The sequence below is a fragment of the Mirounga leonina genome, unplaced genomic scaffold (assembly GCF_011800145.1).
Source record: "Mirounga leonina isolate KUSES-001 unplaced genomic scaffold, KU_Mleo_1.0 Mir_172, whole genome shotgun sequence".
Lineage (NCBI taxonomy): Eukaryota > Metazoa > Chordata > Mammalia > Carnivora > Phocidae > Mirounga > Mirounga leonina.
In genome coordinates, this window is record NW_023270442.1 from 9,751,572 (window position 1) to 9,778,380 (window position 26,809).

Sequence of the window (26,809 nt, forward strand, 5' to 3'; positions counted from 1 at the left end):
CGGATCCCAACACTGTGGGACCATGACCTGAGCCACAATCAAGAGTTGGACACTTAACAGACTGAGCCACTCAGGCTCCCCTCTTATAGCTTTTTTTTTTTTTTTTAAGATTTTATTTATTTGACAGACAGAGACATAGTGAGAGAGGGAACACAAGCAGGGGGAGTGGGAGAGAGAGAGGCAGTTTTCCCACGGAGCCGATGTGGGGCTTGATCCCAGGACCTGAGAGGAAGGCAGATGCTTAATGACTGAGCCACCCAGGCGCCCCTCCCCTCTTATAGCTTTTATTGTGTCTTTTACATTATACAGTGCAGGCAGGACCATCTAACTTGTTCTTCTCTCTTTTGATATCTTAAATCCATTTTTATTTTTTAAATTTATTTATTTTTAAAAGATTTTATTTATTCATTTGAGAGGGAGAGATTGAAAGAGAGCACATGAGTTGGGGGAGGGGCAGAGAGAGTGGAAGCCTGACAGCAGTGCCCCATCCCAGGACCTGGAGATCATGACTGGAGCCAAAGTCAGACGCTTAACCGACTAAGCGCCCAGGTGCCCCAAATTACTTCATCTTTCAAGAAAGATTGGGGGAAAAATCAAAAGGCCAACAGTGACAAAATACTTTCAATACTCCTTTGCCCAGTCACTGTCCTTCCACACCAAAGAACATCTGGAAAACATCCGCACATCCTTTGGCATTTAAAAACTGATACAGCTGACCAAAGTCCATGTGGTTTCCTCTGGCTCCATTAACATTGAACACTTTTTCTTCAAAACCTGAAAATTTTCTTTGTCTTTCTATTTTGTCATTTGTACCATCAAAAGGAATGTCTTCTCGATGGCGAATTAAAATTCTCTTCCAGTTTAATTTTCTGAGTCTGAAAAGAAATTTTCAAAGTAGACATATTGAAAATGTGTTTTGTTTCTAGAGCATTGAAAATAGAAGTTATAAAACAGACTTTTCAACGCCTTTTCCCAGAAGTAAAGAAATTTACTTTTATCTCACAGGGATTTATTTTAATTCAATATGATGGTGGTCATGATCCTATCCCCAAACTCATTTATTGCTACTGCCTCATATCAACATTTAGAAATGTGGACATTGCTGTATCTCAGACTCCCAAAGGGACTTCTTAGAAACTCATTCAGGATGTCAGTACAGAAATGAGAAGATTAGAAACCTGTTTGTTTCACAGGATATGCACAGCTTATCACATCACTAAGAATCCGATCCATGGAAATGGAGGGGATCATAACATCTTGGACAGGGGCTCAATTAAACAGCTATACACAGAACATCTATGTGCACCATGTCAGGGAAGGGGGTAATGCTGATCATATGTGAGTTCTGTTTTATCCATTGACTTGAGACTGAATCCCTATAAGGTACAACCCCAGGGACATACTAATTTCCACATCTCTAGTATCTTCTTTACTACTAAAATTATTGACACAGTATACAACATTTGTGAAAGCAAACCTTGACCAGAATTCTTCACAGGCACTTTGTGGGCCTTCCACACAAACAACACCAGGTTTCCCCGGCATGCTAAATCCAGATAGGGAAAGTTCCTTTGCCCACTCTAGAATATTCTTTCTTTTACACTTGTTGTAGATGTGATGGCTATAGATCCACAGTCTTGTGAGAATGAGATCAACTGGCTGGAATGTACTTCCTGGAGCAGGGGAAGGTGTGGTGTCTCTGCTGATATAGCCAGAAGCATGTTCTCTAACCCACTCTGTGGCATTCAATATACAGACATCTCCGAGACAATTCTTTTGCAGGTATCCGGTCAGATCTGTGTTTAGCTGAGTCTGCTGGGATCTACTTAGTGATACTGATCTGATGAAAAAGATATGGAGTATAAAAATTAAATCACTTTTTTTGGACAGAAAACAAACTTAAGCACTGCTTTTATTCTCAGGTTAATTTTAACCTTTGATGTTGGCCAATTTCTGTAACATACCTGACAGTAATTTCAGGCAGAACTTCAGGGTATTTAAAGGGAAGAATACAAGCCAGAGAAAACATCACCTGATTAAAAAAAAAAGAAGAAAATGCCCTAAGTGGTGTTTTAATTCTTGACAGGCTTTCAGTTCTTCAAAAAGCAAACTGAATTACCATTGCTTCCTCAGATACATCCAGGTTCACATTGATAGTAAAGTAAACTTTAGAAGATCGTCCCTCCATCGTCCTCTTTTCAATACAATCTTTCAGTTCTGCTAAAGCCAGCTGGTCATTCACAATGAACTCGTTCTCACCAGGGAACATACTGGCTAGCAGGTCTAACTCAGAGAGCTGGGCCTCTGCCTGTTCAATCTCAATCATTTTTGGATATCCGTAAATTTCTAAGGAGGTAAGGATAAGATAAGATAGATAATTTACAAATGCAATCTTGGGAGAACTCAATAGATCAATATAGGTCCTTATGAAAGTGTGTTTGATTTCTTCATAAAATGTGAAATTTAAACAGATGTAATATACTAAGGATCCAAACTATGGGCTGATCCAGTGAAAGCCATAAAACTCTAATAATAACCAGGCATCAAATTCCTCTGTGTCTGGAGCGTTGACCTGGAATCTTGAGCTGCCACAGTGAACAATTTCACTTAAGTAAACTAATTATGTAGTCAAAAGCCTTATCAATGATATAGCCAGGAGAGAGGCTATATGACTGGTTACTTTGGAAACCTAGAATGAACAGAATAAGTAACAGAGTTAGTTTTGTGGATGGTTAATATTTTTCTCTTAATATTAGTGTCTATTAGTTTTTAAAAAGCAGAAGAATGTGAAGAAGAGAAAATATGCTAACAATCCCACAGCTCAAGTACCCTCTGTTAACATTAAAAAAAAAGTACTAGGTTATAAAATTCAAGTGGTAGAAGGTTAAAAAATGAAGATATGGCTTCAGCTGGGTGATCTCTTCCCCTATCTGCCTAAGTCTCCCATCCAAGGTGAAGAGTTTTGGTGTTAGAGAAACAGAAAATATTTTAGGAATTATATAGACATACATAAATGGAAAATATATGGTGGTATAATGTTTAAGTATATGTAAAGAGATACATAATCAAAATGTATCCATAGGGATCATATAAACATATCTTTTCCCCCCACTTCTTCCCCTCCAAAAATATGTCAAAGATATATTCACTGTCAGTACATAGTGATTTATCTCATTCTTTCTGTGGTTGACTGTCATACTGAATCATGTTGATATGTCATAATTTATTGCATTTTTTGCCTATTGATGGGCACTTGGGTTGTTTCCACACTTTTGCTATTATGAACATTTCTTTAATAGAAGTTCTTTTTATATATACAGTTTGGCAAACTGTTAATACTGTATTCTCAAGGATAAGTTTGTAGAGGTGGCTTGTTGGGTCAATAAGTATAACATTTTAGATTTTGGTACATGCAATATGTACCAATATCACAAGACTGTGGATCTATAGCCATCACATCTACAACAAGTGTAAAAGAAAGAATATTCTAGAGTGGGCAAAGGAACTTTCCCTATCAGGTTGCCTTCCAAAAGTTGCCATATTGAAATGTAAGTTTTTACATAGTCCCCTCACCTTTTATTTTTATTAATTTTTAAAAAGATTTTATTTATATATTTATTTATTTATTTGAGAGAGAGGGAGGGCACATGAGTTGGGTGGGGGCGGGGGGAGAGGGAGAGGGAGAAGCAGACTCCCCACTGAGCAGGGAGCCCAACTCAGAGCTTGATCCCAGGACCCTGAGACCATGACCTGAGCTGAAGGCAGATACCCAATGGACTGAGCCACCCAGGTTCCCCAGCCCCTGCAAACTCTTTAAAAAAATTCTTAATACATAGTCTTTTTTGTCTGTGTGTACCATTCATGAGTTTTTAAGTAGGCATATTCATCAACTTCTGCTTTCATAGCTTCTGGACTTTGAATCTTTGTTAGAAAATCTTCACCATTCCAGGGTTATAAAGTTCACCAAGATGACAATCAAATAGGATTTTTTTTTTAGATAAATTAATTTCATTTGCAAGAAAAAGTGTAGGGACTTCTGATAAAACAGGGACTTCTGAGCACTTGTATAAATATTTCCCTTTCTCTGTGACCCCATTAAAATGAGAATAAAAGGATAAATTCTCAAAGACAAAGGGAAAGGAAATAACAAAAGCTATCAACAAAAGTTTGGAAGGTGAAAAGGGGTAAATGAACTATAACTAACTTATATTTCAGCTTCCTTCCCTCTATTAACTGCTTGGTCAGGTGGCTGGGAGCTGCAGAACTTCAGGAAGGCTCAGGAACCAGCACCAGGTTCCCTAGAAAGCAGCAGTGTAATGTGCAGTAGAAAACACGAATTTGTTGAAAGTCTAGAGTCTAGACTTAACTAGACTACAGTTTAGGATTTCTCAATCTTGGCACTATTGATATTTCAGAACAGATAATTCTGTATGTATGTATGTAGGGGGGCAATCTCTGTCTTTTAATTACTGTATTTAAACAACTTACATTTAACACGATTATTGATATGTTTGGACTTAAGTACCTATTTCATTTTCTGTTTTTTTCTATGTTTTCCATTTCTTTGTTTTCCTTTCCCTGCCTTTTGCAGGTAGAAAATATTTTGGAATTCCATTTTGGTTAATCTGTAACGTTTCTGCATGTATTTCTTTTTATAGCTCTTTTAGTGGTTACTCTACACACACGTATATAAAACATCACAGTCTACCAATGTCTTATTTAAATAGCTTGAGTGACATATAGAAACTTTATGTACCTTTACCTTCCTGCATTTGTAAAATAGTGATCTTAAAATTTTCTTCTCTATATATTTAGAACCACAGAGTTATAATTTTTGCTTCAGCCATCAAATATAATTAAGAAGACAGAGAGAAGTCCATTTTATTTGCCCATACTTTTGCTTTTTCTGTATTTCTTCCATAATAATTTCTTTATTATTTTCCTAATTATTATTTATTATTATTTCTTTATTAAATTTTCCATTTAGAGAACTTCCTTGAGCTATTTTTTTTTAGGGTAGGTCTGCTGGTGACAAATTATCTTAATCTTCCTTCATGTTAGAATTTCTTGGGGCACCTGGGTGGCTCAGTCAGTTAAGCGTCTGCCTTTGGACAAGGTCATGATCCCAAGGTCCTAGATTGAGTACTGCATTGGGCTTCTGCTCAGTGGGGAGTCTGCTTTTCCCTCTGCCCCTCCCTGCTTGTGCTTGCTCTCTCTCTCAAAAATAAATAAATAAAATAATAAAAAAAAAGCTTTAGAAAGTCTTGATTTCCCCTTCATTCCTGAGGATATTTTCACTGGATATGACATTCTAGGTTGTTAATTCTTTATTTTGAGCACTTGAAAAATATCATTCCTCTTCATTTTGGCCCCCATAGTTTCTGATGAGAAATACTCTCTTATTCGAACCTTATAGCAAAGGTTCATTTCTTGCTTGCCTTCAAGATCTTTTCTTTCTCTGTAGTTTTCATAGGGTTGACTATGATGTGTCTCTATGTGAATTTCTTTGAGTTTTTTTGTGCTTGACATTCATTTAATTTCTTGAATCTGTTTATGCCTTTTGACAAATTTGAGAAAATTTCAACCATCATTTCTTCAAGTACTTTTTTCAGCTCTGCCCTCCGCCCTCTTTCTCCTTCTGGAATGACATGTTAGATCTTTTGTTACAGTCCCATATGTTCTTAAAACTCTGTTCATTTATTTTTGCTCTATTTCTCTCCATTGTTCAGACTGGATAATTTCTATTATATCTTCCAGTTAACTGCTTCTTTCCTCTGTCCCCTTTCTTCTGTTGTTGAGTCCATCTTCTGTGTTTTTAATTTTGGTTATTGCATTTTTCAGTTCTATCATTTCCATTTGATTCTTCTTTACATCTTCTATTTCTTTACTGGGACCCTTTTTTTTATTTGCTTGAAGTGTGTTTATAATTGCTCATTGAAAATTTTTTAAGATAGGTTTTTTTTTTTTAAGTTTTATTTATTTAAGTAATCTCTACACCCAATGTGGGGCTTGAACCCATGACCCTGAGATCAAGCACCTGGCTGGCTCAGTAGGAAGCATGCAACTCCTGATCTCAGGGTCATGAGTTCAAGGCCCACATTGGGTGTAGTGATTACTTAAAAATAAAATTAAAAAAATAAAATCTTTGTCAGATAACTCTACCATCTCTGTCATCCTGGCATCAGCATCTATTTTATCATCTTTTTCATGTAGTTTGAGATTTTCCTTGTTTTTGGTATGATGAGTGATTTTTTTATTGAAATCTGGACATTTTAAGTATTCTGAGACTGAATATTACTCAAATCTTCCATTTTAGCATACTTTTTCTGACATCCTGCTTCAGAAGGGAGAAAAAAAAGGGGGGCTTATGCCCAGGAAGGGTGGGAAAGCCTCCTTATTGTTACCCATGTGGTCTCCACTAACACCATGTTGACGGGCCACTTTGCTAATGCTAGGTGTTGGTGAAAGTTGGATTCCCCACTAGACTTCTTGGACATCATTCCAGCAGGGTGAAGGAGGGATGCCTTGTTATTGCTGCATCAGAGTGGAAGTAGAGGCTCCCCATGTGATCTGACATGGATCTGACACTAAACTCTGGTAAGGTCATTATCACCAGGCAGAGAGGAAAGTCCTAGATCCCTCATCAGATTTTTTGATATATCCTGGCAAGGTGTGGGCATTGAAGTGCTTATTACAGCTCAGTAAAGTTGGAATCTAGGCTCCCTTTGCTGGTGTGGTAGGGGAGAGGCCACAGTGTTTTCTTTAGTATTTGCCTGGTGTAAAGCATTTATTATCTAAGTGTTTTCCATCTTGCTCAGCTGCACATTTCTTGGTACTTTAGCTAGAGAGCAGGGTTTTTTGAGGCTTTACAACTCGTTTGGTCTGTACCTTTGGTATTTCTGGGTTGCTGCTTCTTTAATCAAATCTCAGATATTTGAGGCAAAAAAGAATAACCAAGAAAGTCACCACTGTGTCCTTTCTTGGGTCCCAAGGTCCCTAGTTGGTCTGCATTCCCTTTCACTTTTCAGAGTCTTTTGTGTTTGTTTTATAAATAGTGTCCAGGATCCTTAGTTGTACTTAGCTGGACAAATTAGGAAAAACACATCTACTCTGTTGTTCCAAAAGTGGAAGTCCCCCCTACACAATATTTTTAACTTACTGAATTAGTATGCATGTGCAAACACACACATACACACACACACACAAGATGGTTAACATCTGGTAATTGTTATAGAAGAAAAAGTTGGTATAAGGAAAGCTGATCTAATTCTATGAAGCTGATCTAAGGAAAAAATCAGACAGTATATAAAAAAGGTGTTTATAAGGATGTTCACTGCTTATTATCTGTAATAAAAAAATCAGACATGACCTAAATGTTCAACAATAGATTAGTTAAATAAATATATATCTAAACAGAATATTATGAGATCATCAAAATATATATATAAACACTGATATTCATAATACAACAGTTACCTAAAAAATTAGATTGTAGAATATAAATAGGTATGATCATATTATTCATTGTTATATCATTATACATACATGAAAAAAGTCAGAAAGAGAATTCACCAAATTAGTTTGTTAGATGTGGGTAGAAGGAAGAAGGGAAGGACTAATTTGTATGCTTCTATATTGTTTGAAGTTTTAGGATTAGTATATAGTGCTTCTGAATTCAGAAAAAAGGAGTTACACATCTGAAAAGAAAAACAGAACTCAGTCCCATTGCTCCAAAGGAAATATGGCTTACCTTCTCAAAGAGAATTTACTCTGTGAAATCAAACACCATTATCTTGGTTAATGGCGTCTTCATGGAATTCCTTCTCATCTTTGGGTAAATGTTTATTGAGTAAATACTCTATTTAGAGCTTCATCCTTCATTCCATTCCAGAGCTTTCTATTTAGTTTGAGGATCAGTACATATTATCTAGTAAGATACAGAACAATGCAGATAAAAAAGGCTAAGTGTTAAATGACTAGTATAGGCATTATTGTGGGGTTTAAGAGGAGTACATGATCAATGAAATGGGCTATCAGGAAAGATTTAAGGAAGGAGACAGGATCTAGTTGAACCTTTTCTCCAATTTTTTTTTTTTAAGTTTTATTTATTTAAGTAATCTCTACACCCAATGTGGGGCTCAAACTCACGACCCTGAGATCAAGAGTTGCATGCTTTTCCGACTGAGCCAGCCAGGTGACCCTGACTTGAGCCTTAAAGATAGGCTAAGACTTAGAAAAGTGGAGAAGGAAGCATAGTGGGGAGAGAAGAAAGGTCTGTAAGGCAGGAAAGCACAAGAAAAACAGTATAGCCCTGAGCCTGTCCCTTCCTCACAAACTTGACTACAAAGGCCTAATTCAGGGGCTCATTATTTGGACCATTTTCTGCTAGTTACTTCTTCTTTGTCCCCTAAACACATTCTTGGTCCTTCTTTTCCCTGCTCTAGACTGAAAAACTGACCTCCACAGCCTATAACACCCCACTCTTCTTTCTTGTGGTTAGTTTCAGCTAATGCTCTGGCAGGAAGGGGGAGGATGGGAGGAGAAAGAAGCCAGGGTGTTTCTTCACCACTGGCTTCCTGTTTTTGGTGGGATTCTGACAATGGCTATGACCCCCTAAGACCACAGCTTTTGTGGGCAGCCCTTCTTCCTCAGCTCCAGGAAATCGTCCTAGGCCTAGAGGCAGTAATGCCTGGCCACACCTCTGTAAACAGTCCCTTCATTAAGCAGTCTCTTCAGAATTTCAAAGTGGAGTGTGTATCTATGTTTTCTTTACTAACCAGTCACTTCATATAATTTTATATCCTATTTTCATTTGACACCCTAACTTATGCATTTACTGTTATTAAACAAAATATTCATGTAAGTATTCAAAATCCCTGAACTCATTGGAATTCCATGAATATCTTTTCTAGTCTTTTTTTAAAGTTGAGGTTATTAGATATTATTAGATGGTTATTAGAGGAAGTGAAAATTTTTTTAAAGATTTTTTATTTATTTATTTGAGAGAGAGAATGAGATAGAGAGCATGAGAGGGGGGAGGGTCAGAGGGAGAAGCAGACCCCCTGCCAAGCAGGGAGCCCAATGCGGGACTCGATCCAGGGACTCCAGGATCATGACCTGAGCTGAAGGCAGTCGCTTAACCAACTGAGCCACCCAGGCGCCCATTAGAGGAAGTGAATTTATTTTGTATTTTTATCATAGTGGTTTAAATATGTGCTCTGCTACTTAGACTGCCAACATGCACTTAAAAACTGTGTGACCTTAGGCAGGTGGCTTACTTTCTCTGTGCCTCAGTCTCCCCATCTCCAAAATGGGAATGATAGGGTTGCTGTGAGGATTAAATGATGTGTGGAAGGTGCTTCAAACAGTGCCTGGCAACAGAGTAAGTACTACAAAAGTGGTTGCTGTTGTTATTTGTCATTCATCCACAAATGTGTCTTGAGCACCTATTGTGTGTCAAGCATTGTCCTTGGCACTAAGACTATAACAATGAAAAAATCACCAAAAAAAATCTCAAAAATCACAACAAAAAATGCGTTTTCTAGGCAAGAAGAACAGCAAATTCAAAGGTCTTGTGGAAGGGAAGTGCTAGACCTGGTATTGGAGCTAAGCCTGGAGCAAGATTTTAGGAGACAAGATTAGAGAGGAAATGTGGGGCAGTTTACGTTAGGACTCAGAGGGCATGGCCAGGACTTCGGATTTTATTCTGTCTGATATGGAAGGCCATTGCAGGGGTTTGACTTACTTATGGAGAGGCCCAATTCTGATGCTGTGAAATGTGCAGGGGAATGAGGATGAAAGGTGAAAGACCAGGGAGGTACTATAATGACTTGGCGAGAGATGACAGTGGCTTGGATTAGGATGTGTAGTCCAGGTGGTGAGCAACTTTCGAGTTCTGGACATATAGAAAGAGTAGAACCAACAGGATTTACTGACAAATTATATGTGATATGTAAGAATGAATCCAAGGCATTAAGAGACAGGAAGGATGGATTTGGCATTTAGGTAGGGAAGATGGTGGACACTCGAAGCCTGGTTTTAGAAATACACTGTAATGAACTGCCTATTAAGACACCTAGTCAATAGAGATGTTCAGGGCGCCTGGGTGGCTCAGTTGGTTAAGCGGCTGCCTTCGGCTCAGGTCATGATCCTGGAGTCCCTGGATCGAGTCCCGCATCTCCCTGCTCGGTGGGGAGGCTGCTTCTCCCTCTGACCCTCCCCCTTCTCATGTGCTCTCTCTCTCATTCTGTCTCAAATAAATAAAATCTTTAAAAAAAAAAATAGAGATGTTCAGGAGACAGCTGGATGTACAATTATGCAGTTTATGAGGTATCCGGCTGGAGATGTAATTTTGGGAGTAACCAACATATATTTAAAGGCATGTTTGTTTTGTCACTTACTGAGTGAGTGAAGTTGGGAGAAAGTCCTACTGAGTTCGGAGGTCTGGAAGATGAAATAGAGCCAGCAAAGAAGTTTGGGGCCAAGCAACCCGTGTGCGAACAACCATGGGAGTGATGTTACAGGTATATTATTTACTTGTCCAATTATTTTCGTAGATAAGATTTCAATGCAAAAAGACCCAAACCCTTGAAAAGAATTTTCGGACTCAAGATTTCAGTGAATTCTGTACGAACGTAGAATGAAAACGGAGTTTCCTAAGCGGAACCATTCTTTTTTCCTCGCAGATTTTTATTTTACAGAGGAGAGCGGGTCCAGGCGGCACAAGCCCTGACACCCAGCAAGTTGCAGAAGAAACCTTGTGCGCAGGCGCCGTCGCCCCTAACAGCTGCCTGGGCCTGGGGATGGTGGTGAATGTGGGAAGGGAGGGTCCCGACTGCGGGCGGGGTCAGAACAGCCGGCTCTAACCAATGAGCAGTGCGTAGCGCGCGGGAAGGCGGGGCCACGACGTCGCCAAGTTCCCGGAGTCGGAAACGGGCCTCTGCCACACGGGAGATTCCCGTTTCGCTTGGGCGGCGGTAGACTGAAGACTCACCTGGAGCCACGGACCCCCTCGGTGCTGAAACCATGGATTTTCTGGCTGCACGGACAGCTCAAGTCTCATCCAGAGGGAGCCTCTGAATTCCAGTGCTAGACAATCCGAAGCCTACAAACCACTCCAGCGAGGCGGCCGAGGGGAAGACAACGCCCTCTCCGTTTGGCGCATGCGCGCGCGCGGGGCCAAAGGCCCCGGAAGCCCATTGGTCCTGGCTGTTTGGTCCTGGCAGGTGCTCAGCGGCTGGAATTCTTGGCAATGCTATGGGCTTCTCAGTCGCAAAGTACAAATTCCACCCTATTGGCATTTCCCAGCTGCTGCCAGGGTCACGGAGAAGTATTAGACGGCACTGTTCCCTGGGCCAAGGAATGGTCCATTAAAGTAACGCTCCTCAGATTCAAACATGTGTAGGAATCGTTCGATTATGTGTAGCTTGGGATTCAATAGGTCAGAGTGGGGTTCCCTATTCTGGGTTTCTGATATCTTCCCACACAAGAGGGATGCTTCTGGCCCCTAAATAGCAAGGCATTAGGGAGAGGTGAGCCTGGGTGGTGGTCGTGGCGACTTTAGGGGCTTCAGTTTGTGTTATTGCATAAAATTTGTCACTGATAATAAAAGGACAGTTTGAAGGCGACTCCACCATGAGAGTAATTTAGATTTTTTCTTCACAATCTAAATATAGGGTAATGCCTTTTTTCTTTATGTTACATATTCATTTTAGAAATCTCAAGATTTTTTTGTGAACATATTCATTGGTATAATGTATCAATAACTTGAAACTTTTTTTTTTAATGAAAATAAGATTAGTACATACGTTTTCATAGCTGCATCTTTGACTTGGTGCTTTGTGGGCATTTTTTCAATGTTTTTAATCTGTTTTTTCTCCAACTTTTTTTTAAAGATTTTATTTATTTGAGAGAGAAAGAGAGCACAAGCTGGGGGAGCGGCAGGCAGAGGGAGAAGCAGGCTCCCCGCTGAGCAGGGAGCCCGATGTGGGGCTGGAGCCCAGGACCCTGGGATCATGACGCTAGCCAAAGGCAGACACTTAACCAACTGAGCCACCCAGGTGCCCCTTTTTTTCCAATTTTTATGAGAGATTTCAAGCATGCAGTAAAGTTGAGAAAATTTTACAGTGAAGAGTGACCCTCAGGGAAGAAGAAAAGAAGGGGGTGATTTTGCTCCTCAGGGGACATTTGGTAATATCTGAAGACATTTTGAGTTGTCACAACTGGAAGGGTACCTCTGGCATCTAATGGGTAGGGTCTAGGGATGCTGCTCAACTTTCTACAGTGCTGAAGACATCCATCTACAACAAAGAATTTGCTGGTTTAAACTGTCCATAGTGCTGAGGTTAAGAAACTGGTGCTATCATGATTCTAGACACTATCGTAACATTTTATTCTACCAACTTTGTCATATATCTAATCCATTCATCAATCCATCTGTTTTAATGCATTTCAAAGCAATTGCAGACCTTAGCATACTTCTCCCTAAGTACTTCAGCATGCATAGCATTAAGATTAAATGTTTGATTTTTTATTTTGAGGTAAAAATGAAATGCACATCTTAAATGTACATTTGCTGAGTTTTGACAAATATATACACCTGTGTAGCTCAAATCCTATTAAGATATAGAACATCACTAGCATCTTAGAAAGTTCCTTCATGCTTCTTAGTCCCCACCTGAACCCCCCAAGAGGCAACCACTGTTCTGATTTTTTCCTGCCATCATTAGTTTTGCCTGTTCATATGCATAGAATTACATAGTAGGTACTTTTGTATGTCTTCTTTCACTATAATATTTTAAAGATTCATCCATGTTCTTGTGCCTTACAGTTTCTTTTTATTGCTTAGAATCCCATTTTATGACTAAACCACAGTTTTCCTATTCTTTTGTTCAAAATGTGGGTTTCTAGTTTCTGGCTAAAATGAGTAAGGCTACTATGAACATTCTTGCAAAATTTTTCATTTCTAATGACTATCCTTCAGTAAGTATTGAGCATTTACTATGTTCTGGACACTTCTGGGTACTAGAGATAGCCACGACCAAGACAAAGATGTCCCACCTCTCAAAGAGCTTACATTTGCATGTTTCTGTGTATGTATGGGGGCTGGGGGGGTGGGGAAGAAATATATAGGTAAATATGAAGGAAAAATATTAGATAGTGATAATTGCGGGGTAGTGACAAAAAAAAAAGTGACGTGAATGATCAAGTGGCTATATAAGCTAGATTGCCCAGCCAATTTCTTTGTGAGAGGGTAACTTTTAAGGTGTGAACAGAATTACAATAAAGTAGCAACCACAGAAGATCATGGGGAGCAGCATTCTAGGCAGAGGAAGCAAGTGGTACAATGTCCCTAAGGCTGCGTTTTAGAATAGAAAAAAAAAATGCCTGTGTGCTGAGTGAAGAAAGCTTAAAAAATTCTATCAGCAGTAAAGAGCAAAAGAGTTAAATGTAACCCTTGTTACTCTGGCCAGTTTGAACGGTTAGGATGCCACTTAATCTACTTTTATCTGATTACTAATAAGGGAGGAACATTTCTTCCTCTCTCTTATGACCACTTGTCTTTTTATTGTGAATTACCTGTTCATATCCCTTGCCTATGTTTCTACTGGCGCTTGCATCTTTTTTTTTTTTTTTTTTTCCCCAAGCTGCTCTTGTGTCTTCTGTAGAAGACTAAACCCTAGGGTAGCGAGCCTATGTTCATTTAATTCACTTCACAGGGGGCTCGGCCCTTACATATTTTTAACGGACACACAGTAAATGTCTGAAAATTTTACCTTCCGTGGGCAAGGTTAGTTCAAGACAATTTACGTACTCAACGTTTAGAAGGCGATTGGGCACAATTAGGGGAACTGCGTGAAATGTAAATTTTACCCTCCTAGCCAGAATTTAGAGGTAATGTGAATAACGTAACCCATCCAGGAGATTCCAATACTCTGACCACCACCAGGTACTCATGCTTCCGAAACATTTAAACAACCCCATAATTACACCAGAGTGGGGAAAACTGACAGCCAAGCTCCTCCAGGCGGCGGTATCTGAACTTCCGGAGGGAACCGCGCGAAAGCGCCGCTGCAATAGCGTCAGCGCCGCAGGCCCCTGGGGCTAAGCCACCACCCATAATGCCGCGTACCGGAAGTTGTTGCTTTCTAGGGGTCAGTCTGGCTTCGGCTCTGTCGCTCTCTATCCGTCACCGGGAGGAAGACGGAGCTGGCTGCCCAGCCCACAGGCTCATTAGGGGATGCAGTTATGGGCGCTGTCGCCGTGGGTGAGTTCTGTTCCCACTGACTCGCAGGCACCGCTCGCATGACTTCCTGCGTTTCGAGAGCCCGAATTTCCTGCCTTGACCTGGAAGGCAGGTCTCTTCCCGAAGGCTCCTCTTCCTTAAGCACGTTGCCCGGCCGCGGCCCGGTACCGCGTCCTCATTGGCTTCATGTCCTGTCAGTGCCAGGAGCTGGCCAATGAGTTGTCGGTGCTGGCGCCCTGATCGACCCCGGACCCGAAGGTTCCCCCTTGGGTTCAGAGCAGTTGGAAGGGAACGGGAGGTGTGGCGGGCGCCGCGCGGCCGGGAGCACCCTACAGGGTGGGGTTGGGTTTGCTGTCGCGTCCATGTGGTGGTTAGTAGGAAAAGCAGGATCTGTCATCTCACCGATTCAGTGAACCTAGGGTAGGTCAGATCTACGCCGAACTTGAAAGCCGTATTTAGGATCTGCTGACAAAGTTTTCCAAACGCTTCCATTTTTAATGGAATCGAGCAGGCATGGGAAGACTGGGAAGGAAAGGGAACTGGATTAGTATGCGAACCGGCAGGACCCAGCCTTGATTTAAATTTTGTGTGGACTCCTGCAAAGAGTAATTTGGCTGAGAAGCTGACTCTCATCTGAAGACTCACCTGAAAAGCTTAATAGATTTATTGATGTTTTATAGCGAGGGTACTCGCCACTCTTTTCTCTAGACTTATTTGATGCCCTTTATAGCTGCTAAAGATTTATTGCAGCCCTTTCCACAGCTTTGAAGTGAACCCTACTGTCCTCTCCCTGAAGTAGTTACATTTAGTCTTTCAAGTTTTTCTTTGGAGTCCGGGCTGCTGCAGTCCTCAAACCACATTTGCTAGTGCTGTCTTCACTACAGGAGACTTCTTCTTTCTTTACCTTTTTGTTTTTCACCGGAACCTTTTTGCTTCATTCTTAGGTGTACCTACCTTTGTACCTCATATCATCTTTTATGTCCCAGGTACTATGCTCTTTTTCTGTTTCAAAGCAAGCACTATTTCTTGAGAAGTATTTCTATATGTACTAACACTGTATTAGATGCTTTAGGCAATTCAGAGGTGATGCCCAAAACCATTTCTTTCTCCTAGAACTTTAGATTCCATATGGACAAATAACACGTGTCCAGGTCAAAGATTTAAGAAGCAGCCCATTGGATTAGGGGACAAAACGAACAGTGCACGTTATTAAGGTTGGGGAAGTTCATTTGAGAGGTTTATTTAGAGTAGAATGTTGCCTAAGACTTCATTGAAATGGACATCTTGGAGGACTGGTAAGATTTGGATAGATGGAGAGAACATCTCAGCTAGAGATCAAAGTCATAGAGGAGGGGCCACAGTGTTTTGGAGAGACTGGCTTGATTGGAATGCAAAGAGTGGTGGTCTTGGAACTGGAAGATCTGTGTTTTAATTCCATCTCTGCCACCCTATGATCTTCCATCATTTTGTTTCTGAGTTTCTTCCTTTAGCAAAATGCTCCATGTAAAGGGTTGTTGTGAAAATCAAATAATGTTTATGCAATGGCTTTGAAGATCAAACGGACTGTATAATTAAAGTTTAGTGGTTCTTTGCTGAGAAGTAATGAGAATCAGGATTACCACCAGAGCATTGAGGCCAATTTATAAGGGACCGTGAGTGCACAGCTCAGGAGCATGGATATGATGAAAATGGTGTTAGAAGAAGATCTATCTGGTACTGGAATGCAGCACAGATTAGAGGTAGTTGGATCGGAGGCAAGAACTTGGGTAGTATTTTTTTTTCCCTTAAAATCTATAATTATAGAGGAGATAAATTATGTAATATGTTACTTTAGGGTGACAAAATGTACATAAAAAGTACCCTAGTTTTGTATATACCAGTATACTTTTATTCTTTTGTTTGTTGTTAATTCATTTATTTTGTAAACATGGAGCCTTGTTACATTTTAGATGATCCTTGGAAAGTTTAACAATTACTTGATGTGGCACTTCATATAAACCTTTTTGAATTAACTTTATTTACACTAACCAAGTAAGAGCTGAAAGAGGAATACTTCTAAGACTTTAGTTAGGACAGGATGACAGCTAGTATCAGAATTAATTGGGAAGTGTTTTCAAAACCTGTTTCCCAGGTCCTACTTTCCACTTATGTAATCAAAATTTTAATAAGAATCCCAGGTAAAATAATTATTATAGTCATTTAGGTGATTTTGACACTAAGTTATTCGATGTGAAATACAAGTTTTCAAAATCATTATTATTTAAAGTTAGGTAGATCTATATGTACTTGCAGCACTTTTCATGTATTCTAATTTTGAATTGTTGACTAAGGAGGTGAAGATTTGATGTGCAGCTAGATTTGTCATAGTCTTCCAAACTGATTTTGGCAGTAATGTAATAACGTAAACAGTTGAGAATGCAGTTGTAATAAATTCTCAGTTAGCTAATACCCAGAGGGAATCCTGGTATGGAAAATGTGGAACAGTGGATCACTTTTTATATTTGGCTTTGAAGTTTATAAATTTTCTAACTCCCTTTAGTAGATTATCTTCAGAATTATTTCAGATTTTTCTTGGAGAAATTATCAGTTTAATTTGCATAGACTGCAGAGCTAAGAAAGATAGCTTAGAAGGAAGGGACATTATTCTGTTTCAAAATGCCACCACCACTCCACATTTATTTAGTGAGAAGTTAAATTCCTAATAGCGTAAAGTGCTGAGACTTTTTAGGATCTGTGTAAGAAGACACAGGTTCTTTCCTGACTCTTACATTCATTGCAAAACTCTTTTTTTTTTTTTTTTAAAGATTTTATTTATTTGACAGAGAGAGACACAGCGAGAGGGGGAATGCAAGCAGGGGGAGTGGGAGAGGGAGAAGCAGGCCTCCCATGGAGCAGGGAGCCCGATGCGGGGCTTGATCCCAGGACACTGGGATCATGACCTGAGCCGAAGGCAGATGCTTAACGACTGAGCCACCCAGGCGCCCCTCATTGCAAAACTCTTAATCTTACTAAGAATCAGTTTTCTAAGCTATGAAAAATAGGGGTAATACTATCCTATTTACTTCAGAGTTCTTACTGAAAACTGGATGATACATGTGAATGGTCTCTGTAAATTATAAAGTGTGATAGACATGTAAAATATGTGGCTTAGTTACTATTGCCTAGAGAAATATAAAACATACTCTTTTTTTTTTTTGTCAAGCTAACTTTATCTTGTTTTCTAGATTGTTATTTTGTGTCAGTAAGTAATCCATAAAGTGCCAACATGGGAAAGAAACGGACAAAGGGAAAAACTGTTCCAATTGATGATTCTTCTGAATCTTTAGGTATATTTCACCAATTGAATCTTTAAAGTTATGTTTATATCCCTAAATGGACATATATTTTAATATGTACAAATGGGATCAAAGTGTACATTATTGTTCTGTAATTTGCATTTTAACTTAATGTTTTTATCTCCATGTCATTTAATAGTCTTAATATTCTTAATGGCATGATACTCCATTGATGTAAAGGACCATGGGTACATATTTCATAATTTACTTAGGTAATTCCCCACTGTTACAAATTTAGGTAATTTTTAACTTTTCAGTGATATTGAATGGAGTGATAGTAAACATTTTTGTAGCTAAATCTCTTTGCACATCCAGCTATCTTTTTAGTACAGATTTTAGAAGTAGAAGTGCTGAATTAAATGGCATAAATATTTTCAAGACTCTCTTGGTTCCATAGCTAAATGCCCGTCAAAAATTTTTTACTACCTTAAAGGCCCCCTAGCAGTGAAATAAAGTGCCCATTCCCCTTAATGATATCAATACTTGCTAGTATCATTTATAAACATCTGCTGATTGTCTAGTTGAAAAAGAGTATTTTCTTTTTTTAGTTTGTGTTTCTTTGACCACCTACTGGGATTTAGTAGTTTTTTGTATGATCTCATTTGTATTTATTTTCTCTGGGTGCAAGTTCATTGTACATAAGCTAAATGTGCCACTTGACTGGTTTCTGAACCTCTTGGATCCCTGAAACAACTGAAGCGATTTAGAGTGACTTGCAAAACCCTTTACTGGTCTGGTCCCAACAGGGTTTTCAGTTTCAGGTCCAGCTGCTTGTTTTTACACATTTGTGAGGAAACAGTTTGAGGAGACAGTATGAACTTTGACATTTTATACCTACATACGTTTGTTCGTGGGATATGGCCTTTTCAGTTGTTCTGTAGTCCCTGAGTTCATAGTTTAAAGTGTGAGCTTTGAGATCAGGAAGACCTGAGTCCAAATTCTGGCATAGCCACTCTGTAGTTGTGTGATCTTGGGCACTAAATCTTAGTTTCCTCATCTGTCATTGGGGATAGTAGTGTCTTTCTGATGAGAGCATGTATGCAAAAACATTTAGCACAGTGTGAGGCTCATAGTAAGTGCTTAATACCAGAAAACTTTCTTACTGTTAATAAGACTCCAGATGTTACCTACCCTAGGTAACCGTCACTGATTTTAGCCCTTTGTGTACTGTTGCAGCACATTTTGGAGATAATTTTTTTGTTTGTTTTAACATTTTGGAGATTCTTTTTTTTTTTTTTAAAGATTTTATTTATTTATTTGACAGAGAGAGAGCACAAGTAGGCAGAGCGGCAGACAGAGGGAGAAGGAGAAGCAGGCTCCCTGCTCAGCAGGGAGCCCAGTGCGGGGCTCGATCCCAGGACCCTGGGATCATGACCTGAGCCGAAGGCAGACGCTTAACGACTGAGCCACCCAGGCGCCCCACATTTTGGAGATTCTTATACATTTATTTATTTATCTGCTTCTGCCAGAATACTACTCAAAGAGAAGAGCTGTGGCTTGGTCTTTTTTAGGTTCCCTGGCCCCTGCCATAGTGCTGGGCCTGCGATAGTTGTAATGTTGACTTAACGAAGGACCTTCTTCATGAACCTTTTAGGATAAAGAGAATAATTAATATGATAAAGGCCTTAATTTAAAGGAAATAGATAAATAAATTGAAGTGAATTTGGGATGGTGATGTTTATACCTAGGACTTCAAAAAGCCAAAATTTCAAATTTGTATAAAATCTCTTCCATCATCATAATATTCAAATGTGAAACAGAAATTTAAGCTTTCAGATTATCTAACAGTTTGTTTATAAATTCATTTTTGAAGTTCAAATGAAGGGTAAGTTTTGAGTTTAACTGCAGAAAGCCATTTTTACCTCACATACTCCTTTATTATTTGTTTTAATAGAACCTATGTGCAGACACATTAGAAAAGGATTGGAACAAGGTAATTTGAAAAGGGCTTTATTGAATGTGGAATGGAATATTTGCCAAGATTGTAAGACGGACAATAAAGTAAAAGATAAATCTGAAGAAGAAACGGAAGAAAACCCTTCAGTTTGGCTATGTCTTAAATGTGGCCATCAGGTATGCTTAGGTTTTGATCAATATGGGATTTTATAAAACTCTTCGAATTTATTTTAGAAGGTATTACGTAAAACCACAGTTTGGGTGAGTAGGCTGCCAGGGGGCATGGGCTCTATTCCCTGGGGAACAGATTTGGGGACTGAGGTTTGTGTATAGGTGGTTTATTGGGGAGTGCTTTCAGGTACCACAACCAGGAAGAGAGTTAGAGAGGCAAGATTAAGCAGAGGGAGAAGTTGAAGTAAGAGGCAGTGCTATGGGGCCTCAGCTGATCCCACAATGAATTCTGGCCTTCAGAGATGTCCTGAACTGAGACAAGGGGCCAGGCCTTTGTACTTGTGCATAGACTAAGATTGGATGTGGGATGCTGCTGGGGAGGGGGACTAACCTTGGTCAAGGCAGCTCCATTACAATCTGAGGATAATTCCTGGGGATGGATAGATTGAGCTGTGAGCTGTCAGTAGGCCACATTCGTGGCAGCTGTGGGAATGAGTACCTGGGTTTAGGGGCATGGATGGTATCTAGGGGCAGAACAGCTCACAGGTATTGTCATGATAATAACGGTCAGGGTCTCTTTCTCTGTTATTGGTGGCAAGTTAAGTTTATATGTTAGGCAACTGGGCTGCTAGGCATTCCTGTCATGAAGCTTCAAGATGAGGCAGAGGACTTTTTTTCTTTTAAATTGAAATTTTTATTGAGATAATTATAGATTCATATGCAGTATAAGAAATAATACAGAGATAGCCCTATGTACATTGCCCCATTTCCCCCAGTGGAGCTTTTTTTTTTTTTGAAGATTTTATTTATTTGAGAGAGAGCAAGTGAGAGAGAAAGAGCACAAGCTGATGGGGGTGGGGAGGAGCAGTGGGAGAGGGAGAAACAGACTCTGCTGAGCAGGGAGCCCGATGGGGGGCTGAATCCCAGGACCTTGGGATCATGCCCTGAGCCGAAGGCAGATGCTTAACCAACTGAGCCACCCAGGTGCCCCACCCCAGTGGAACATTTTACGAAACTGTAATATAATATCACAACCAGGATATTAATATTGATACAATCCATCAATTTTATTTATTTATTTTTTTAAAAAGACTTTATTTATTTGACAGAGAGAGACACAGCGAGAGAGGGAACACAAGCAGGGGGAGTGGGAGAGGGAGAAGCAAGCTTCCCGCCGAGCAGGGAGCCTGATGCGGGGCTTGATCCCAGGACCCTGTGATCATGACCTGAGCCGAAGGCAGATGCTTCACCGACTGAGCCACCCAGGCACTCCCAATCCATCAATTTTAATCAGTTCTTCCTAGTTTTACTTCTCTTCATTTGTATGTTATGTTGTACATGTGCGATTATGTATATTAAGTTCTGTGTAGTTTTGTCACCTGTCTAGATTCATGTATCCACTACCACAGTCAAGATACTGAGTACTTTTAAATTACACAGATCTCTAGTGTTGTCCATCCCCCTGCCCACTTTTTTTAAGTAGGCTAATGTGAGGCTTGAACCCATGACCCTGAGACCAAGACCTGAGCTGAGATGAAGAGTCGGATGGTCAACCAGCTGAGCCACCCAGGTGCCCCACATGTTGCCCTTTTTTAATTATACCCATATCCCTACTGCCATCTCTCCCCCAAGCCCCTGGCAACCACTAATCTGTTCCCTATTTCTAAAATTCTGTCATTTCAAAAATTTTATATAAATGGAATCATACAGTATGCAACATTTTTGGATTGGCTTTTTTCACTTAGCATAATTGCCTGAAGAGTCATCTAAATTGTGTGTATCAGTAGCTCTTTTTTATTACTGAGTAGTATTCCATGCTGTAGATGTACCACAGTTTGTTTATTCTTCTGTTGAAGGACATCTGGGCTGTCCCATTCCAAATTTGGTGATTACAAATAAAGCTGCTATGAACATTTATATACAAGTTTTTATGATTTCATTTTTCTGGAAAAATGTCCAAGAGTGCAATTACTACATCATATATTAGTTGAATGTTTAGTTTTTAAGAAACTGCCAAACTGGGGGTGCCTGGGTGGCTCAGTCATTAGGCGTCTGCCTTCGGCTCAGGTCATGATCCCAGGGTCCTGGGATCGAGCCCCGCATCGGGCTCCTTTCTCCATGGGAAGCCTGCTTCTTCCTCTCCCACTCCCCCTGCTTGTGTTCCCTCTCTCGGTACGTCTCTGTCTGTCAAATAAATAAACAAAATCTTAAAAAAAAAAAAAAAAAAAGAAACTGCCAAACTGTTTTCCAGAGTGTCCATAATGTTTTATATTCCTACCTGCAGTGTATGAGTGATCAGCTTTCTCTGCATTCTTGCTAGCATTTAGTATTGTCACAGTTTATTATTTTAACCATTCTGATAGGGGAATAGTGCTATCTCATTGCAGTCAGACAGTTTAAAAGTATTTGAATGTTGGGGCTCAGTTGGCTAAGCATCCAACTCTTGATCTCAGCTCAGGTCTTAATCTCAGGGTCATGAGTTCAAGCCCCACACTGGGCTCCACGCTGGGCATGGAGTCTACTTTAAAAAAAAATTGAATGACTGCAAAGAACATATTTATTATTTGTATTTGAAAGGTTTTCACTGAAGCTCTTAAATATATATGGTGAGAATGAATATATTTTGTTACTTGAAATTTTCCAGAATACATTTCCTATTATAAATTTTATTTTGCTACCTATTTAGTTCCTAAGGGTAAGACAATATCACTATTAATTGTTAACTTTTGTCCTACCATAGTTACCTTTTGCGCTGTTAGAAAGTGATTCTCAACTGCTGTCTTAAGACAAGTCATCTCATTCTTATGTTTCAAATGATCTCAAGTGGTGTTATTTCAAAATTAATACTCATTTATTTTATAATTGAATGTTGAATGGGATAAATTAAATCAGTAGTGTTGATATCATAATTAAAAGATTAGAAGCCATTGATAAACAGTTCCCCTTCGAGGTGTATTTTTAGCTTTAGAGAAACAGGACCTCTTCTGTAGTGCAATCCAAGGGAGTGGGTGGCCTGATTTCAGATGGATACACAATGAAGATATATTTCATAGCAGTGATTTAACCAGCGAAAGACAGAAAATCTGGCCATGTTCTTTTATGAATAAGTCTATACATACATCTTGTAGGTGAAAATCTCCCATTTGCTTGTTCAATTAATGCTTATTGACCTCCTTCCATTTGCTAAATTTTTTTTTGGTAATAGAAGATTAGTTCTGTTTTTGTATCTTCAGGATTTATAATCCAGGGGAGGAAGGATATAAACATTAACAACTTTAATATGAAGTAGAAAATAAGGAGTCCCACCAGGAATTTACACCATGTTTTGTAGGAGTTTGTTTACAGCGAGAATACAATGTTTTCTCATCTGGAAGGATAAGCATAGGCTTCTGAGAGGAGGTGGCCTTTGAGCTAGACCTTGAAGACTGAGTGGGATTTGATATAAGACAATATGAAAGCTAACCCTGGAAAGTAGGGTGAGCTCAGATGGTATCAGGTTTGTTAATTAGAAGTTTGAAAGCAATTCATAATTTTTGAATTGAGTATATGAACAGAGTTTGTTTTAGATACTATTAAACTGAAAAAATACGTTTGTGAAGAAAGAAGTCGAAGTCAGGAAAATACTTAGGAAGCTGTTAAGTGGCTCACACTAGACCTAGTGAATGGCTCATCAGCATGGTTTAGTTGGGACTGGAAAGCACAAGTTGGAGAGGAAGACTACGTTGAATGCACGGTTCCTAAATACCTTCTTGTTGAGATCAGTTGCCTATTTGTATTTAGGTTTTCACAAAATCGGGACTCTCTAGAGGCTAATCTGTTATTTTCAGAATTGTAAGAGTGACAGAATTTCTCAGGCCACTTTCTAGTGCATTATGGATTATGAATTCTCTTTTTGTGAACTTTCGTGGCTTCGAGGCTTATGATTATGATTCTCTAGGGCTGTGGCAGAGAATCTCAGGAGCAACATGCCTTGAAACACTATATGACACCAAGATCTGAACCTCATTGTCTGGTTCTCAGTTTGGACAACTGGAGTGTATGGTAAGTTTCAAGTCTTGTGCCTGTCAGTTGACTGGTAACTATTTGAAATATTGGAGAATGGAGGTGTTTAAGGAGCAAGAAAGTTTAAATTTTTGTAGGGTTTGTTTAAATACCATGACTTTCAGAAGGCTTGAGAATGTGATATTTGAGAACCTTTCGCTTAGGATTGTACGCACATAGAAATTGTAGCATGTAGAAGATACGAATCTTCACCCTTTTGTTTTTCTTGCTTGTGATATTATAAATGGCATGTAGTGGGTTATTTAAAATTTGGGACACTGAGAACAAATTTCAGATGAACTGAGAATATAGTAAAATTTTGGCAGTGAATATATAAATGTCAAGCTGGTATGTATATTTCTTTTTTTTTTTTTTTTGGTATGTATATTTCTTGTATTGTAACATCATCAAAACAAATTTTCACATCTTTAAAAAACATTTACACAGTAGTGTTCACTGCACATCATCTGTCAGTTGTAAAACTTGTTAATTTTGACGATGTAGGTCTGTAGTTTGAAATATGTGTAGAAAAAACTTTTGACTTTAATATTGTTAATAGCCATTTCAGTAAAATGATTGGAGTTTTTCCACAGTATTTATATGTAGCCACAGTTCTGGCTAGCCTTACTAAGTAAACCAGAGGTAACATGGATAGTCTTCTTCAAGAAAACACAAAATTTTTATTTTGATTTTCTTTAATAGAATAATTTGGTGGTTACACATTTTGGTTTCCAAGAATTATAATTCATCCGCTTTTTTGGTTGTGTTTGTCACTTTTCTTCTCTGTGGTTTTTTTGGGACACAGGTGTTACCTATGTGATGATGAAGTCCAGTATTGTAGTTCAAACAGATTGGGTCAGGTGGTTGATTTTGTTAGAAAACAAGCTGGTATTACAACTCCAAAATCAGGTAAAATAATTTCTTTCTTAATGTATACTGTAATGTTAAGTTAATGTATCTATTTAATGTGAACTTAATGTATCTATTTAACTTAATGTATATAATGTATACTGTAATGTTAACTAATGTATCTTAGTGTATCTATTAATATATCTTACTTAATGTATTTGTACTGCTCAGCATTACATATACCTGAGTAAAATGAATTATGGTTGATTTCAAACTGTAACACTATTTTTGGTTAAGAATGTAAAACAGTGGGAATAGAGATTATTATAATGTGTTAGAAGGGAATCTGAGGAACAGTCTAGTCAGATATGATAAAGAGTCTGTGATGAGCTGAAGTAATGAGCAGTGATACCCTTTCTGTAGGGGGCTTGAGAGAGACCTGCCTCATACTGAATTTATTTTGTTATATTTGTGTTTGGATGATATAAAAGTGAAGGCCAGATATTTTTCAGCTTTTTTTCATACATAATTAATTGGGTTGGCATACATCATCTGCTTTAAGCTTGTTTTGATTTTTACAGTCACAGAGTATCTTTGCATGGCCAGCATTGTTTGTTCTTAACTTCAGGATTCATTTTTGACCCATTCATTTAAAAATTTATTTCATGTCCACATTCTTTACTTGATTGCTTTATACTCTATTTTCATAAGGTAGGATGTGCTCATTTGGAAAAAAACAAAAAACAAAAAACTGTGCAGTAAACAGAGGAAGGTTTATGCCAAACATACACTGTTTGGTTTCATTTGTCAAACTAATGCTTCCATCACTTTTGAATATTTTTTATTGGTTTTTCTCTGGTGATGGTAATTTACTTATATTTATTAGAAAACATTTAAAATCAAACAGCTGGGAATAATGATGTTAGGTAAAAATTCACAAATTCTAGTACTCTGTCCCAAGTATAACTTTGCATTTGGTATAGTTGTATTACACATTTTGCTGGGTCTTTTTTTCTTCCTTTTTTTTTCCTTAAAGCAGCAAAAGATGGTAACATTGAACTTGAAAATAAAAAATTAGAAAAGGAGAGTAAAAATGAACAAGAGCGAGATAAAAAGGAAAACATGACTAAAGAAAATCCTTCCACGAATTCTGCTTCCCAAATAACTGTGAAAGGACTCAGTAATTTGGGAAATACATGTTTCTTCAATGCAGTTATGCAGGTGCCAATGTTAATTTTTTTCCCTCTTTAAAAATCTTTTTCCTCACATTACAGGATGTTTTTGCACACTTGTTACTTATAGTATTAAGTTTTTTCCCCAAGTAATTTATTTCTGAGTTTTCGAAGAATACTTAAGGAAATGTTGACTTTGCATGACAGTAAAACACTGTACTAAGCACTGGGGTGCGTTAGAGTTCAAAACAAACATGGCCCCTGGCTTCAAGGAATTTGTACTCAGGTGGGGGAAGTACAGGATAACCTAGTACAGAAACAAATACCTAGTTACAGGTGGTGGTGGTGGTAAGGTAGCTACTTCATGTTGGACAGTAGGCAGTGCCCTTTTGAGGTGATGAGTAAGCGCTGAACTGAAGAACTTAGGAGCCAAATAAGGTGGGGGAGAAGAGCATGCTGTTACTTTTTGTTTCCTAAGATAGATACAATGAAGACTGCAGTGTTGATAGTGATTTTCTGTTTTGGTAGAGTAGACACTTAAGAAATACTTGGATTATTTAAATATTTGAGTGATGAAATAAATATTTGATTTGCTTTTAAATAATTTTCCTTTTCTTTTCCATCCTTTATTCCAGAATTTGTCACAAACACCAGTGCTGAGAGAACTACTAAAAGAAGTAAAAATGTCCGGAACAATTGTAAAAATTGAACCACCCGATTTGGCACTAACTGTATGTACTTTAAGATTTTCTTTTACAGTCAGTAATTTTCCTCTCTGAATATCCGCATTCAAAATTATTTTAAAGAATTGATGCTCATTTTCACCTTTTTTCTTTTTTTTTTTTTAAAGATTTTTTATTTATTTATTTGAGAGAGAGAGAGAGCACATGAGAGGGGGGGGAGGGTCAGAGGGAGAAGCAGACTCCCTGCTGAGCAGGGAGCCTGATGCGGGACTAGATCCAGGGACTCCAGGATCATGACCTGAGCCGAAGGCAATCGCTTAATCAACTGAGCCACCCAGGCGCCCTCATTTTCACCTTTTTTTTTTTTTTTAAGATTTTATTTATTTATTTGAGACAGAGAGAATGAGAGAGAGAGAG

At 38.8% G+C, this 26,809-nt stretch overlaps 2 protein-coding genes across 11 annotated transcripts in view; one reads left to right on the forward strand and one right to left on the reverse strand.

The window, feature by feature from the left end:
• Positions 1-463: 463 nt before the first annotated feature.
• Positions 464-14,221, reverse strand: RWDD2B (RWD domain containing 2B). Of its 2 annotated transcripts, none has more exons than XM_035017557.1 (6): positions 14,132-14,221; positions 7,751-7,927; positions 2,120-2,346; positions 1,965-2,032; positions 1,478-1,840; positions 464-875 (listed from the first exon to the last, which is right to left on the reverse strand). In XM_035017557.1, exons 3-6 carry the CDS (start codon positions 2,324-2,326, stop codon positions 641-643), a joined length of 873 nt encoding a protein of 290 aa, XP_034873448.1. In that variant the 5' UTR covers positions 2,327-2,346; positions 7,751-7,927; positions 14,132-14,221; the 3' UTR covers positions 464-640. The 2 variants fall into 2 exon arrangements, with proteins under 2 accessions (XP_034873448.1, XP_034873447.1); XM_035017556.1 differs by lacking the exon at positions 14,132-14,221 and adding an exon at positions 10,994-11,439.
• Positions 14,156-26,809, forward strand: part of USP16 (ubiquitin specific peptidase 16) — a 27,853-nt gene continuing 15,199 nt past the window's right edge. The window contains exons 1-8 of one of the 9 annotated variants that reach the window (XM_035017547.1): positions 14,360-14,665; positions 15,190-15,231; positions 17,470-17,571; positions 19,475-19,653; positions 23,585-23,688; positions 24,494-24,597; positions 25,574-25,758; positions 26,345-26,440. In XM_035017547.1, the coding sequence (XP_034873438.1) occupies positions 17,511-17,571; positions 19,475-19,653; positions 23,585-23,688; positions 24,494-24,597; positions 25,574-25,758; positions 26,345-26,440 (729 nt within the window). In that variant the 5' untranslated portion in view covers positions 14,360-14,665; positions 15,190-15,231; positions 17,470-17,510. Of the gene's footprint in view, positions 14,267-14,359; positions 14,666-14,688; positions 15,232-17,469; positions 17,572-19,474; positions 19,654-23,584; positions 23,689-24,493; positions 24,598-25,573; positions 25,759-26,344; positions 26,441-26,809 lie in introns of those variants that run through there. The other 8 variants (XM_035017551.1, XM_035017545.1, XM_035017546.1 and 5 more) reach the window with 8 other exon arrangements.